We start from the raw sequence: 15,789 nt of genomic DNA on the forward strand, positions 1-15,789 counted from the left end.
CAATCATCATTTTTTATTCTTGCTATCCTTAGGGCATTTTTTCTGGTTTTCCTTCTAGATTTTCCTTATATATAATAGGTAAATGACTCATGAGCTACAATCCATTTTTTTTTTTTTTAAGATTTTATTTATTTATTTGACAGAGAGAGACACAGTGAGAGAGGGAACACAAGCAGGGGGAGTGGGAGAGGGGGAAGCAGGCTTCCCGCTGAGCAGGGAGCCCGATGTAGGGCTCGATCCCAGGACCCTGGGATCATGACCTGAGTCAAAGGCAGACGCTTAACGACTGAGCCACCCAGGCGCCCCTACAATCCATTTTAAACCTTAGGTGTTTCTTTTTTTTTTTTAAGATTTATTTATTAGAGAGAGAGAGTGTGTGTATGAGCAGGGGGAGGGGCAAAGGGAGAGGGAGAGAATCTCAAGCAGACTCCGCTGAGCACAGAGCCTGATGCAGAGCTTAGTCTGAGGATCCCTCAGATCATGACCCAAGCCAAAATCAAGAGTTGGACACTTAACTGACTGAGCCACCGAGGTGCCCCAAACCTTAGGTGTTTCATTAAAATATTGCCCGATTATTGAAAAGTTTAACCTCCTTAATGTGGCCACTAGTGATTAAAGGAAAATTCAAACATGTCTTTGAATAAAAGGATAAGTAAATAGCATTAATTTAGAAGATGAGGAGAAAGAAGATTGCAGTTGAAATTTAGGATACTGGTATTTGAATAATCATTTCATTTTCTTTTAGGAGCTTGAACGAGAAATCACATTTCAAGGTGACAGTGCCATTTATTACTCTTTTTATAAAGATATGTTAAAAGCACCCTCATTTGAAAGAGGTATGATAACCACATTTGTTTTTGTTTTTGCTTTTTTTAAATTAAACTCTACCCCCAACATAGGGCTCAAACTCAGGACTCTGAGATAAAGAGTCGCATGTTCTACCAACTGAGCCAGCTAGGTGCCCCCCACATTTGTATTTTTTTGAGAGAGAGAGAGAGAACATGAGAGGGGGGAGGGTCAGAGGGAGAAGCAGACTCCCTGCTGAGCAGGGAGCCCAATGTGGGACTGGATCCTGGGATTCCAGAATCATGACCTGAGCTGAAGGCAGTTGCTTAACCAACTGAGCCACCCAGGCGCCCTATACATTTGTATTTTTAATAACAACATTTTTCTAAAATAAAACATTGTTCTACTATGTAGGAGCTCTTGAATGTGGAGATTTGTCTTAGAATATAAATACTATTCTTTCTTATACTTAATAAAAGCATAGGAAAAATGAGGCACAGTATACTATATTTTCAGATTTTTCTTAGTAATAATTTAAAATATTTATTTTTTAATACAATTTCATTCTTTTTTTTTAAGATTTTATTTATTTATTTGAGAGAGAGAATGAGATAGAGCGTGAGAGAGGGGAGGGTCGGAGGGAGAAGCAGACTCCCCACTGAGCAGGGAGCCTGCGGGACTTGATCCCGGGACTCCAGGATCATGATCTGAGCCAAAGGCAGTTGCTTAACCAACTGAGCCACCCAGGCGCCCCATAATTTAAAATATTTAATGACCTCTGAATGACATGTTTAATTATTGTAAAAGCAGAATAAATAATCTGGAGAAAAATTTTTCTGTCTTTAGGTGTTTATGAATTGACACACAATAACAAAACTGTATCTCTGAAGACTATAAATGCAGTGCAGCAAATGTCTCTATATCCAGAACTTATCGCCAGTGTTTTATATCAAGCAACTGGTAGCAATGTATGTTTTCTTTTGACTTTAATATTTATTTTCTTACATTTTGCAAATAATTAAAGTTATTTAATGTCCTATTATCTCCTCTTTCTTTTTTTTTTTTCCAATTAGGAGATTATTGAGCCAGTATATTTCTACATTGGCATTGTTTTTGGATTGCAAGGAATATATGTTACTGCTTTATTTGTTACAAGTTGGCTTATGAGTGGAACATGGCTAGCAGGAATGCTTACTGTTGCATGGTTCATTATTAACAGGTAAGAAGTGTTTTTTGAATTAAGTTTTACAGTTTTGTTTTATGGCTGTGGTATTTGGTTCTAAAAATGCCACCCCCCAAATATTCCAAACCCTAATCCCCACTTGTGAATCTGATGAGATACCATTCCTGTGATTGTTATGTTAAATGGCACCATTGACCTTAAGGTAGGAAGCTTACCTGGTGGACCTGATCTAATGAACCGGATGAGCCCTTAAAGGTGGAGATCTTTCTACACCTGGTGCAGAAGGGGAGGTCAGAGATAGTTGAAGCATGAGATGGATTGCTGTGCTGTTGCTGGTGTGAAGTGAGGAGGAAATGAATTTTGGCAGGAACCAGCGAGCCGGTGAGAGGACTGCAAGCCCTGATGAGAGGAGCAGCCCTGGCTGAAGCTTTGATTTTAGCTTAGGGAGACCCTGAGCAGAATATTCAAACATGCTGGGGTAGGTTTGTGAGCTAATAAATTTATGTTGTTTTAAGCCTATACATGTGTGGTCATTTGTCGAGCAATTGAAGAATAATACACCTACCTTCTATCTCTCTTTTTTCAGACATAGTAACATTGGCATACATGGATGTGCCTTTTCTTTCCTCTTTTATTTAAAACTGATGACACCATTTCATGAAAAGAAGGAAGAGGCACCAGATATATCACTATTAAGTTAATCACCACAGATAAGGATTCTGTATTAATCTATCACGGAGTGCTTTGAATTAATAAACCCATTCCTTTTGGTAATCAAAGCAGCCTCAGTTCTTTAATTGTAAGTAAAGAGAGTAGGCAATGGGTCTTCTTTGAAATGGAGGGCTGATTTGAGACATAAAAATTTTCTTGGCATTGGTCAGTGTCAAAAGTTTAGTTTTGAAGGATGGGTATTCTTTCTTTCCATAACACTTTTCTCCCCTAATACTTACCATGACTAAATTTTTAAAGATGAAACATTTCTTCTGTTACAGCATTTTCTTTGCCAAATAAAAAATACGCTACTTTCAAATTATTGAGACTCAGCATTAAGGGCTATAATCTCTTACTGGGCTTTGTTTATATTTAGAGTCACATGCTGCCAGTAATTTGATATAAAGGATATTTTTTTTTTTAAGATTTTATTTATTTGAGAGAGAGAGACACAGTGAGAGAGGGAACACAAGCAGGGGGAGTGGGAGAGGGAGAAGCAGACTTCCCGCTGAGCAGGGAGCCTGATGCAGGGAGCCCGATGCAGGGCTCGATCCCAGGACCCTGGGATCATGACCTGAGCTGAAGGCAGATGCTTAACAACTGAGACACCCAGGTGCCCCAATATAAAGGATATTTTAAAAATCTTCCTTAAGGGCACCTGGGTGGCTCAGTCGGTTAAGTGTCCGACTCTTGATTTCAGCTCAGGTCATGATCTCAGGGTCATGAAATTGAGCCCTGTTTTGGCCTCCGTGCTCAGTGTGGAGCCTGCATAAGATTCTCTCTCTCCCTCTGCCCCTCCCCATCCCAGTTGCACACTCTCTTTCCAAAAAAAAAAAAAAGCTTCCTTAGAAGTTTTCAAATATAGTTGTTCAGCTTTATGGATTAAACATATTTAATCTTTTTCTTTAAAAAAATTATTTTTATTTTTTTTAATGTTTTAAAAGATTTTATTTATCCATTTGAGAGAGAGAAAGAGCATAAGTGGAGGTGAGGGGGAGCAGCAGAGGCAGAGGGAGAAGCAGGCTCTCCGCTGAGCAAGGATCCCAATGCGGGGCTTGATCCCAGGACCCCGAGATCATGACATGAGCCAAAGGCAAATGCCCAACCAACTGAGCCACCCATGCACCCCCCCCCCCAATTTTTTTTAAGTAAGCTCTATGGCCAATATGAGACTTGAACTCAAGACCGAGATCAAGAGTCTAGTGCTCTATTGACTGAGCCAGCCAGGTGCTCCTCCTTAATTCTCTTTAAATCCTCTATAATCGCTTTTTTTGTTATTGAAGAGATGGAGTTAGTTGTCCTACAGAATGTCCCACCTTACGGATTTCTCTTGTTGCTTCATTATGGTGTCATCTAGCTTTCCACTCTATTCTTTGTGTTTTTATAACCTGGAAGTTATATCAAAGGCTTAATGAATTAAAGATAGCAATTCTACTTCAAATATATCATAGATGATGTGTTTTTCATGTTCCATGATACTAAAAGTTACATGGTATTTACGTGGCCTACCCCTAGTGAGTGTGAGATTGACTGCTGGTTTGGGGGATGGCAGATTTCTTCATTGAATAGTATGACTAGAAAATAATTTGTTTGGTATGTTAGGGTACCAAATGAATGTCCTTTTCAACATTAATCATTTACCTAAGGGTTATAATTCCAGTTGCTAATCTTGGCTGAAATTAGTGATTACATTAGGGTTTATTAAATTATATTTTGCTTTTTTTAAAGATTTATTTATTTATTTTAGAGAGCATACATGCACATGAGTGGAGGAGGGACAGAGAAAGAGAGAAAGAGGAAGCTGACTCCCCGCCGAGCAGGGAGCCCAACTTAGGGCTCAGTTCCAGGACCCCAAGATCATGACCTGAGCCAAAACCAAGAGTTGGACACTTAACCAACTGAGCCAAACAGGTGCCCCTTAAATTACATTTTTCAGTTTTCATTAGCTACATTCTTTATTCTTCAAAGGTAGAATTTTTCTTTATTTTTTTTAAGTAGGCTCCATCCCCAGCACAGGGCTTAAACTCACAACCCTGAGATCAAGAGTTGGCTGCTCTACCAACTGAGCCAACTAGGTGTCCCTAGAGTATTCATCCCTAGACTATTTCTTTATTAACCAGGGTTCTTTGGTTACCTTTAAATTCAGTTACTATTAGAAAGTCAGAACAAATGCTTAATTTCACTTTACCCATTTCTAAGAACTTGTTTAATAACTGTCTCAGATAGTGATAAAACAAACTTTCTTTGTTCTCTTTTTTAAAAAAATATACTTTTAATATGTTTATATATATAATACATTTTATATTACATGTTTTATATATATGTGTGTGTATATATATATATTATTTTATTTATTTATTTATTTTTAAAGAAGGCTTCCGCGCTCAACATGTGGCTTGAACTCACAACCTTGAGATTTAGAGTTGTGTGTTCTACTGACTGAACCAGTCATGTGCCTCACTGGTATTCTCTTTTTTAAGCATGTTTTTCTCCTTTGGGATTTTCATTGATTCAGTAGGGCTAAATCCATTACCATCATTTTTGTTGCTCAAATTGTCACAACTTTGGTTAATACAAGACCTTTCAGGCTAACTGCTGAGTTCTTTTAACACATCTTCATTAACCTTTGAAAGCTTTCTTGTTTTCTGGCTCAACAAGGTAAGCAGGCTCACCTTATACATTCCCTGTGAACAATTTGGAATTAGCCACTTCTCTATGGAGCTTTAGTTCCTTTTAGTATATTATTAGAGAATCTGGTGTAAATGCTAGGGGGATAAGATGATTTCTTGTTACATCAGAAAAGTGCTTGTTAGAGAATATTTTAAGTTGCCATGTACTTTTCTAAAATTTTATTAGGATTCATAGTAATTTAATAGCCCAGTCAAAGTATTTCAGAATTCATAGACTAGGTTTAGGAGGTCTTGCATTTTAGAATGAAATCTGTTTAGTACAAAACTGGCATTATTATAATAATAAAAGGATGACTTTCTTGATTATGTGATGTGTTAGTTATTGCTGCATACCAAATCAGCCTAAAACTTAACAGCTTAAAACAATAAACAGGTCAGTTTCTGATGGTCAAGAATCCACAGTGGCTTAACTGGGTGGTTCTGGTTCAGGGCCTGTTATTGAGGGTGCAGTCAAGAGTCGTTTAGGGCAGGGTACCTGGGTGGCTCATGGTTGAGCATCTGCCTTTAGCTCAGGTCATGATCCCAGGGTGCTGGGATCAAGACCTGCATCAGGCTCCCTGCTAAGCGGGGAGCCTGCTTCTCCCTCTTCCTCTGCTGTTCCCCGTTTGTGCTCTCTCACTCTCTCCGTCAAATAAATAAATAAAATCTTAAAAAAAAAAAAAGTTGTTTAGGGCTATAATCACCTGAAGGCTTGACTGGCCTGGCCTGAACCATCTACTTCCAAGCTCGCTCATGTGACTTTTTCCAAGAAGCCTCAGTTATTTGCTGGTTGTTGGCCTGGAAGGCCTTAGTTTCTCAACACATGAACCTCACCATAGAGCTGCTCACAACTTGGCTGCTGGTTTTCTTTAGAGTGAGTGATCCAAAAGCATGTGGAGTGAGTGTGCCATAGTGGAAGTGAGAACTCTTTTATAACCTAATACCAGAAATGTTATGACATTATTCTGCTATATTCTATTGATCATGCACTGACTTTGGTGCACTGTGGGAAGTAACTACACAGGGTGTTAATACATTGCAAACCATCTTGGAGACTGGCTCCCACAGGCAGTGAACTTTTTCTTTAAGTGGGCTTCATACCCTCCACATGGGGCTCAAACTGAGGACCCTGAGATCAAGAGTTGCATGCTCTTCCAACTGAGCCAGCCAGGTGCCCCAGTAGTGAATTTTTAATACTCATTTTGTTTAATTTCTAGAGTTTATCAGAAATTTGAGGAGGAAGCCCAGGCAACTTTTCCATGTAAGAATAACAGCATTAAAGAATAATAAGACTCCTTGCCAAATAGAGTATTTTAGAGATCTTAGAATTGTAAGGTAATTGTGGTGCCTGGGTGGCACGGTTAAGCCTCTTACACCTGGTTTTGGCTCAGTTCATGGTCTCAGAGTTGTGAGATCGAGCCCCATGTCCAGCTCTGAGCTCACTGCTGAGTCTGCTTGAGATTCTCTCTCTCCCTCTCCCTCTGCCCCTCCCCGTTTGCTCCTGATCTCTCTCTCTCTCTCTCAAATTAAAAAAAAAAATTGTAAGGAAATTGTGTTATTTCATGGTACAATGTATCATGGGTAGCTGGAGCAGGAGTTAGGTAGAAAAATTAACCTGATATATTCTGCAATTGAAACATTCTTAGCAAGTAGTTTTTGTTTGCTCTTTGTTCGTTTTTTATTGGTATATATTTTATGCTGTAAAATATATTTTAATGCTGTAAAAGAGAATGTGCTTTTTCTATTCACCAGCTCTTGTTTAAGATTTATTTGAGAAAGAGAGAGAGCACGAGCGGTGGGGGGGCCAGAAGGAGAGGGGGAGAGTCCCAAGCAGATTCCACGCTAAGCATGGAGCCCAACATAGGGCTCGATCTCATACCCTGAGATCACGACCTGAGCCAAAACCAACCAACTGAGCCACCCAGGCACCACTATTCACCAGCTTTAGAGTTTATATATGAATGCTTAGAAAAGTATAAAAAGATATTAGTCCATTCCATTATATTATGATTATTAGTGTTGTTAACTGTATTTTTTGTTACATATTCCTTAATACCAGAAGGGGAAAGCAGGATTGTAAAACCAAAAGACGTAGGCATACTAGAAAATTCAAGGAAATTTTAGGAAACAGCACTGTATAGACAGTAGTGGGGGAAAAAATCAGGGGCAAATGACTCTCTTATAACAGATGTATCACCAAAATGGGCTGACCTGAGACCAGGCTTCACATATAAACAATATAGAAGAGTCCCTACTGATCTTCTCATCTACAAATATATACCTGGGTATCACTTCAGTGGAAACATCTTTGTATTTGAAGGGCAAAGAAAAAAGTATGTGTGATTAAAAGTGTATATTAAAGTTAGTGTTTGGGGGTGCCTGAGTGGCTCAGTCAGTTAAGTGTCTGCTTCTGCTCAGGTTATGATCTCAGAGTTCGGGCGTCGAGCCCTGCATCAGGCTCCCTGTTCAGTGGGGAGCCTGCTTCTCCCTCTGCCTTTGCTGCTCCCCCCTGCTCCTGCTCTTGCTTTCTCACTCACACGCTCTCTCTCTCAAATAAATAAAATCTTTAAAAAAATAAAGTTAGTCTTTGTCCCCCCCAAAATAATTGTACATTGATAATAATAAGGAGGTAAGATGCAAGGAAATGCACATGGTGTGTCAACAAAATAATGGTGACATACCATGCTGGTTCTGTTGTGATGCTACTGGTATACTCAGAATGCTCATGCAGGGGTAAGCTTTTTCAGTTTTATCCATTTTATTGCAAGGCAGTAATCCAGAAAAGGACAATAATACAAAAAATTAGAAAATCATCTAAATATAAGAATGGTTAGGTAAATTGTAATACATCAGTGCAAGGCAATATGCTGCCGTCAGAAGTTGTACTGATACTGTGTAAATGTTTTTCAACTTTCACACATTATACATTGATATGCCAAACTGTTTTATATGTTCCCAGCTCAACATTGCTCAAACTTCAGTTCTGTATTTTCATGGGTTCCATGTATTGACTTAAATAATTTGAATTATAATGCTGTTTACATATAAAATGAAACTAGGTAATGCTCTAAATGCTTATGCTACTGTAAAACCAAAACCAATTTACTAATGAAATAATCAACCAGGAAAATAGTAACTGAAAAGATGAATTTAGGGCGCCTGGGTGGCTCAGATGGTTAAGCGTCTGCCTTTGGCTCAGGTCATGATAAAAAAAAAAGATGAATTAATTGTGAAAAATGATATTTTGCTAAAACCAGATTTCTACTCTCAGCATAAATAAAGTACCCTTCCAGCAGGTTCTTTTTTGAGTGTGGCAAACCTGCACAGGTGAGTATTGTGAGATGACTCACTTTTCATCATGTTCCTCTCCTCAGTCCACTCTGAAATCTTTTTATACCACAGTGTCAGTATATCATTTTGTTTTTATTTGGCAATACATCATTTGGTATTAGAATCATCTATTTTTCCTGATTAACTCAAGCTGAATGAAGTAGTCCTGTGTTGCCAACTAGATTGTTAACACAAACATGGAAGTGAGCACTGAAATCTTTTGGCAATAGTGAATTACAAGGTAGTCATCCAGATGATCCAGATTATGCTTATATTATGATGTGTCTAAAATGAAAACTCAGGGGGCTCCTGGCTGACTCAGTCAGTAGAGCCTGTGACTCTTGATCTTGGGGTCGTGAGTTCAAGCCCCACATTGGGTGTAGAGAATACTTTAAAAAAAATGAAAACTCAAAATTAAACTCAGAGCTTGCTAATCTCTGTGAATATATCTATAGGCCTATGAACCCTAGGTGATTTAACTAGTTATTTTGAACTGCTTGTTTGTGCTGCTGCTAGACTCTGCCACTGGGGAGAAAAAGTGGGTCTCATTTGATTTTGTCCTTTCCTACCATTAGCCTTCTGTTCCTCACCACCACCAAGCATGATGAAGGCAAGAGAGAGTAGCTCAGGTGTTCAGGAAGGTAGCAATGGGAAGGCCTGACCAGGTGAAGAGAATAACTGACTGAGCTCTTACTCAGTTTGTGTTGCAATGACTTCCCTTCTCCAGTGCAGAGTTTTAAAGATTTCCCTGCACTGATCTGTGACTTGGGCAAGGGTAGTAAGTGAACCTTCAGAAAGGTGAGTGCCGGGTCCAGCTTCCCAGTTCTGGGCTGATGGAGTGGCTGGTGGAGTCCTGAATTGAGAATAGATACTCTCTCTTTCCTCCCCACTTCCTGCCTCATGACACTTGAATCTCTTATTTGTCTTTAGAGAGTTAACTTTCATAATTTTTCAGGGGTATTATGTGAAAATAGATGGTCTTTAGAATGCTTGATGTTCAGTTGATGGTACTGGGACAGTAATCTGGAAAAGAAACCTTATTGCTCAAATACTAAAATAAACTCCAAATGGATTAGCATTGAAAATAAACAGTGAGGGGCACCTGGGTGGCTCAGTCAGTTGGGCATCGGCCTTCGGCTCAGGTCATGATCCCAGGATCCTGGGATCGAGTTCTGCATCGGGCTCCCTGCAGAGCGGGGAGTCTGCGTCTCCCTCTGACCCTCCCCACTCTCATACTTTCTCTCTGTCAAATAAATAAAATCTTAAAAAAAAATCTTAACTGTAAAATAAAAAAAAGTAAACAGTGAAACCAGTAATTACTATACAGAAACATTGATTCATGTTTTTTGTTGTTTTTGGTGCTAAAAAGGTGATTTTATTAAAGCACGGGGACAGGACCTGTGGGCAGAATGAGCTGCCAACACTGGTTCATGTTTTAAAATTTTTGCAAAAGGTAATATCAGAAACACTTTAAGTGTATGACTATAGAAATTAGATTATAATAAATCTATACCATGATGTGTCATGACCATTAAATATTCTTGAGGTATATTTATGGATACATATGTTATGGAAAGATGCTCGCAATATATCATTAAGTGAAAAGTAATTCATTACAGAATTATAAAAGAGCCAAGATCTAATATCATTTACTAGGTTGTAGACACACTACTAAGTTCTTTACAGCTTTTATTTCATTTGCTTTTCATGTGTGATCCTGTTTTTTTGTATATATATATATTTAATCACATATACATTCGTAGAAGACAAGTTTTTTATAATACTTTTTAACAGTTTTATTGAGGTATAACTGACATAAAATGTGTATATTTAAAGTGTACAATTTGATCAGTTCAGGCATTTAGATACACTCATGAAACCATCAACAAAATCAATATAATAAACATCTGTCACCCCCAAAAGTTTCTTTGTTCCCCCCGGTAATGCTTCCTTCTTTCCTCTCTTCCCCCACCTCTACTAACTGTCCCATTGTCCCCAGGAAACCAATGATCTACTTTGTCATTATAAATTAGTTTGCATTTTCTAGAATTCTACTTTATTTTTTAAAGATTTTATTTATTCATTTGACAGAGACACAGTGAGAGAGGGAACACAAGCAGGGGGAGTGGGAGAGGGAGAAGCAGGCCTCCCACTGAGCAGGGAGCCCGATGCGGGGGGCTCGATCCCAGGACCTTGGGATCATGACCTGAGCTGAACACAGATGCCCAACTGACTGAACCACCCAGGTGCCCCTAGAATTTCATATAATGGAGTCATACAGCATATACTTTTTTGGTCTTTCTTTTCACTCAGCATAATTATTTTGAGATTCATGTATGTTGGGCATTTCAATAGTTCATTCCTTTTCATTGCTAAGTAATATCCTATACCATAATTCAATTGAACTAAATTACATGCAAATATATTCCTCTCCATTATTTAGGAGAGTTATACAGCAATTTTCATAAAATTTTTAAAGCAGTAGTACCTTTGTTTCTGTGTGGAAAAGAGCTATTGAGTGTATGAATTCCAAATTTAATGATTGTCAGAAAGGTGGTCTTCTTGAGGTGTGAGGATATGTACAGGAGACAACCTACTGTCAATGCAAATTGAGAAACTTAGGAAGAGCCTGGAAAGACATTCTGTATTTGTGATTGTGGGAATTTTTAAAGGTTTCTGGATATATCACATGAAGGTCTGCTGTAATGGTAATTCCAGGTAACCTGCTGATTGAAAAGATTATTAAACTAGATATCAGAAGATATGCATTGTAATCCCAGTTGCGCCACCTAGTAGCTGTATGACGTTAAGTCATATCACCCCTCTGAGATTCATATTCTTTAAATAAGGGAAGATAAGAACTTTGGGTCTCTCTCAGTCCTGCTAATTATGTAATGCAGATTGTACTCTAGAGAAGGGTAGCCATCTCATTAAGGGAAGAGAGAGTGGGAGCTGAAATCCAGTGTCCTCTGCAACAAGCTATGTGCCTTAACATCAGGTGTATCTGCTCAGAGCAGGGGTGCCTTTTTCAGATTTTCGTAGAGGCCTGCTAATTCACCAAGCAGTACACAGCAGCACTGAGTCTTCCTGGAATGGAGGGACTAGGGGCTGGATGAGATGCTTAATTTGCCCAAAGATGCTGTATAGATAGTGGCGGCTCTGTCTGTTCTTACCTCACAGGATTGGTATAGAGAACAATGAGATTGTGTGAAAGTGCTTTGAAAAGTTTTGTATTACACAAATATAATGTCTTGCTATTTTGCTGTTCATCTATGGTTTACTTTAGGGTAGATACAACAAGAATTGAATACTCCATTCCTTTAAGAGAAAACTGGGCACTACCATATTTCGCATGCCAAATTGCTGCACTTACAGGCTATTTAAAAAGCAACTTAAATACTTATGGAGAGGTAAGATACAAATTTATTTGTCACAGTTAATTTTGATGTGTTGCAAATGTGGTATAAAATTTTAAAGTTAATCATATTAAACAGTTATAATTGGTGAAGCCTAATAACTACATCTATAAAGAATATATTTAGGCAGTCCTATTATATAACACTGTTAGTCTAGTCTGATAGATGGTAAATTATTTTAAGGAAAAGGATGTTATATTTCAGTGCAGTTACTTGACAAATATATGAAGAATATATTATTTTGAAAATTAATTTGTGTCATTAATTTACCATTTTCTGTAATATTGATGGCTTTTAGTCATTGCAAGTAAGGAAATACTAATGTAGATGCAAAGAGTGACTACAAACGGCAGTAATGTTAACTTTTATGGCACCACTGCCTATTTTCTCTTTTCTGTTTTTCTGGCAACCACTGCTCTGTTCTCTATCACTATGATTTTGTCATTTTGAAAGGTTATAACAAATCGAATTATGTAGTATGTTATCCTTCAAGACTGGCTTTTTTCATTTAGCCTAATGCCCTTGACATCCATCTGAATTGTTGCCTTCTATCAATAGTTTGCTCATTTTCATTGCTGAGCAGTATTACAGCAATATGTGTATTTTATTTTATTATTATTTTTAAAGATTTTATTTATTTATTTGACAGAGAGAGAGACAGTGAGAGCAGGAACACAAGCAGGGGGAGTGGGAGAGGGAGAAGCAGCCTTCCCGCCGAGCAGGGAGCCCGATGATGCGGGGCTCAATCCCAGCACCCTGGGATCATGACCTGAGCCGAAGGCAGACGCTTAACGACTGAGCCACCCAGGCGCCCCAGCAATATGTGTATTTCAGTCACATATTTTTTAGTTTGCTTCCCATTCTTGAGGCTAGATCTTGTGGTCCCAGTTGCATAAAGATATCGAAGCTCAGATATTTTGTGCAGTTATCTGGAACCATCTAGAGACATCTGTGGTTGATTACTGAAACACATTTAATGTGTCAAGTAATATGTATAAAATAGTTCACAATAAAGACATAGTTGAAAATGAAGTGAGCAAGGTAAGGGGTAGATAAGAATGCACAGATTTTTGAAAATGTTCAAAGGAATAAAACTAGAAAGGAAAAACATAGCTAATTGTGCAGATTGTGTTTGACATATATTTCTGTCTATCTCACTGCATGTCTTTAGAGTAGTTTGAGAATAAACCCTTAGAGGGGCGCCTGGGTGGCTCAGTTGGTTAAGCGACTGCCTTCGGCTCAGGTCATGATCCTGGAGTCCTGGATCGAGTCCCATATCAGGCTCCCTTCTCAGCAGGGAGTCTGCTTCTCCCTCTGACACTCCCCCCTCTCGTGTGCTCTCTCTCCATTCTCACTCTCTCAAATAAATAAATAAATAAAATCTTTAAAAAAAAAAGAATAAACCCTTAGAATTAGCAATTTGCTTCATTATACTGTGGTTTTTTCCCTAGTATCCTTGAAGTAATATCCACATGTCTAGTAGATTAATTAGGCTGGATCTAGATCTGAGCCTTCATTAATTTCTGCAACTGGTTTCTCTGGGGATGATGGTTTCAGGCCTTGTTATTACAGTTCTGGTTGTTCCACATTAGAAGTTTCCAGAACACTTTCTCTTATAGCTGTGGTGATATGGGGAGCAGAAGCCATGTGTTCTGTCAGTGCTAAGCTCTTCTGGGCCTGGCAGTTGGTATTTGTTCTTTGACCAACTGGTAGAATTTTTCCATCTCTTACATTTTGTTCTCTGGTCTTAATCTTATTCAGGGTGCTGGAAAATCCTTATATCTGGTGATGGCCTGAGGTATTTCTGACTCTGAAATTTATCATTGAGTATAGTCAGCTGAGTCTGAAAGATTAAGTTTTAGAGTATGGTTGTTATCTCAGGTTTGACTAGACCCTTATTGCCCTTCTCTTTTGCTATTCTTATCAGAACAAAGTCATTTGACATCATGGACTGTGTAATAAGCTGAGATGTAAACAGACTATTTAAATGGAAACTCTTAGGGAAATATGAAGCACCACAGAAGTGAAAATATTTTCTAGGGTAAATGGAGTTACTTTCACAATAACAAAAGCCCATCAGCCAAGTCTAGAAAAAGCCACCATTTTCTTATGTTTATTACTTTACCTCTTTTGAGATGAAAGTGTGCTGAATTTTTTTCCCTTTGTCATCCTGAAATTCTCAATATGATGTTGAACTTTAAAGGACAAGTGGTTGATTTCTGTCTGTGTGCTTTATTGAAGATCTTATTGTTTACATAAGGGTTTAGTAATAATTATGTAACTTAAAAACAAAGTTTCTAGGATTATATAGCTTAAAGTAAAACCAGTAACAGAGCTTCAACTTTGAGGTAACAACCTCATAGATTTTTATAGTAATAAAGCTACTGATATTTAGTTTCTTTCTTTTGTTTTCCCTAGAGGTTTTGCTACTTGTTGATGAGTGCTTCAACTTACACATTTATGATGATGTGGGAGTACAGCCACTATCTCTTATTTCTTCAAGCAATATCTCTGTTCTTGCTAGATAGTTTTTCACTGGAGCAAAGTGACAAGGTATTTTGAATTTTGAAGTTGTGATTTTAAATCCAGAGAATAAATGTTTTTATAGTGTTGTATCTTAAGATCATTCAGCTTCTAAGCTTTATTTTGAAATGTTTTAATAGGCCCTGACTTATAATTCTACTCAAAAGATTGCTAAACTCATTCTCCCTGCCCTTTTAGAAACACTTTGAAATTCCCTTAAAGAAGGTCTGCTTAACCAGTCAACCATGTGCTTCTTCTCCATTTCTAGCCCTTGCGCCTTCCCTTTCTATTTCTTTAAAAAAGAAAAAGTGAAATATAGAACATGCACAAAAAAGTATATATGTATGCTGTGTATATGTACCATATAGAATAAAATATGAGTATTTGACCATCCGGGCCAAGAGATGGAACATTGGAAAACCCGGAAGTCTGGGTTTCCACATCCTGCTCCCTCCCCAACCGAGGCTCGCTGTCCTGAATTTTGTTAATCCTTTCCCCTGTTTCTTTATGGGCTTTACCACCTATCTAGATAGTCCTTAAAAAATATGCTGTAAACAATGTATTGTTTACTTTTATCTGATTTGCTTTTGAGATTCACTCATGATGATGTACAGAGCTAATTTCATTCATTTTTATTTATTTATACATTTTACTGTTAGTAGACACTTCATTTTTTTCCAGTTTACTGTCCATATAACCAGTGCTGCTGTAAACATTCTTACGTGGCACTAAGTGCAAGATTTCTCTAGAGTATATATCTCATAGTGGAATTACAAGTCAAAGGATTATGTGCATATTCAACCTAACTAAATACTAAGCCTTTGTCCAGAATGGTTATAGCAGTTTATATAAGTGCCATCAGCATTTGGTTCCTTTCTTTGTCTTTTTCACCCCTCTCTCATCTTTCTTTTATTTATAAACATTTGTTAAGTATTTAATATATTGTCCAAGCCAGAAATTTGGGGATCTTCTTGTTCTTTCTTTTCTTTATCCTGTATATTTAGATGATCCAGAATCCTGATGAATACAAACGTTTAGGTTAATTGAATAAAGAGAATTGAACATAAAGAATCATTAATGAAATATAATGTCATTATCTTGTTAATTGAAAGGGTAGTAAGAACCCAAAAGTATCACAGAGGTAGCAGTTTGCAGGAAGCAGCTACCACCA

General features: G+C 37.9%; 1 protein-coding gene across 7 annotated transcripts in view; it reads left to right on the forward strand.

The window, feature by feature from the left end:
• Positions 1-15,789, forward strand: part of DPY19L4 (dpy-19 like 4) — a 62,501-nt gene that overhangs the window by 17,858 nt on the left and 28,854 nt on the right. For 6 of the 7 annotated variants that reach the window (XM_027611899.1, XM_027611910.1, XM_027611907.1 and 3 more), the window contains 5 exons: positions 746-836; positions 1,633-1,754; positions 1,860-2,005; positions 11,966-12,089; positions 14,514-14,648. In XM_027611899.1, coding sequence (XP_027467700.1) covers positions 746-836; positions 1,633-1,754; positions 1,860-2,005; positions 11,966-12,089; positions 14,514-14,648 — 618 coding nt within the window. The remainder of the gene's footprint in view (positions 1-745; positions 837-1,632; positions 1,755-1,859; positions 2,006-11,965; positions 12,090-14,513; positions 14,649-15,789) is intronic. The other variant, XM_027611919.1, reaches the window with a different exon arrangement.

Source organism: Zalophus californianus, chromosome 4, assembly GCF_009762305.2.
Source record: "Zalophus californianus isolate mZalCal1 chromosome 4, mZalCal1.pri.v2, whole genome shotgun sequence".
NCBI lineage: Eukaryota > Metazoa > Chordata > Mammalia > Carnivora > Otariidae > Zalophus > Zalophus californianus.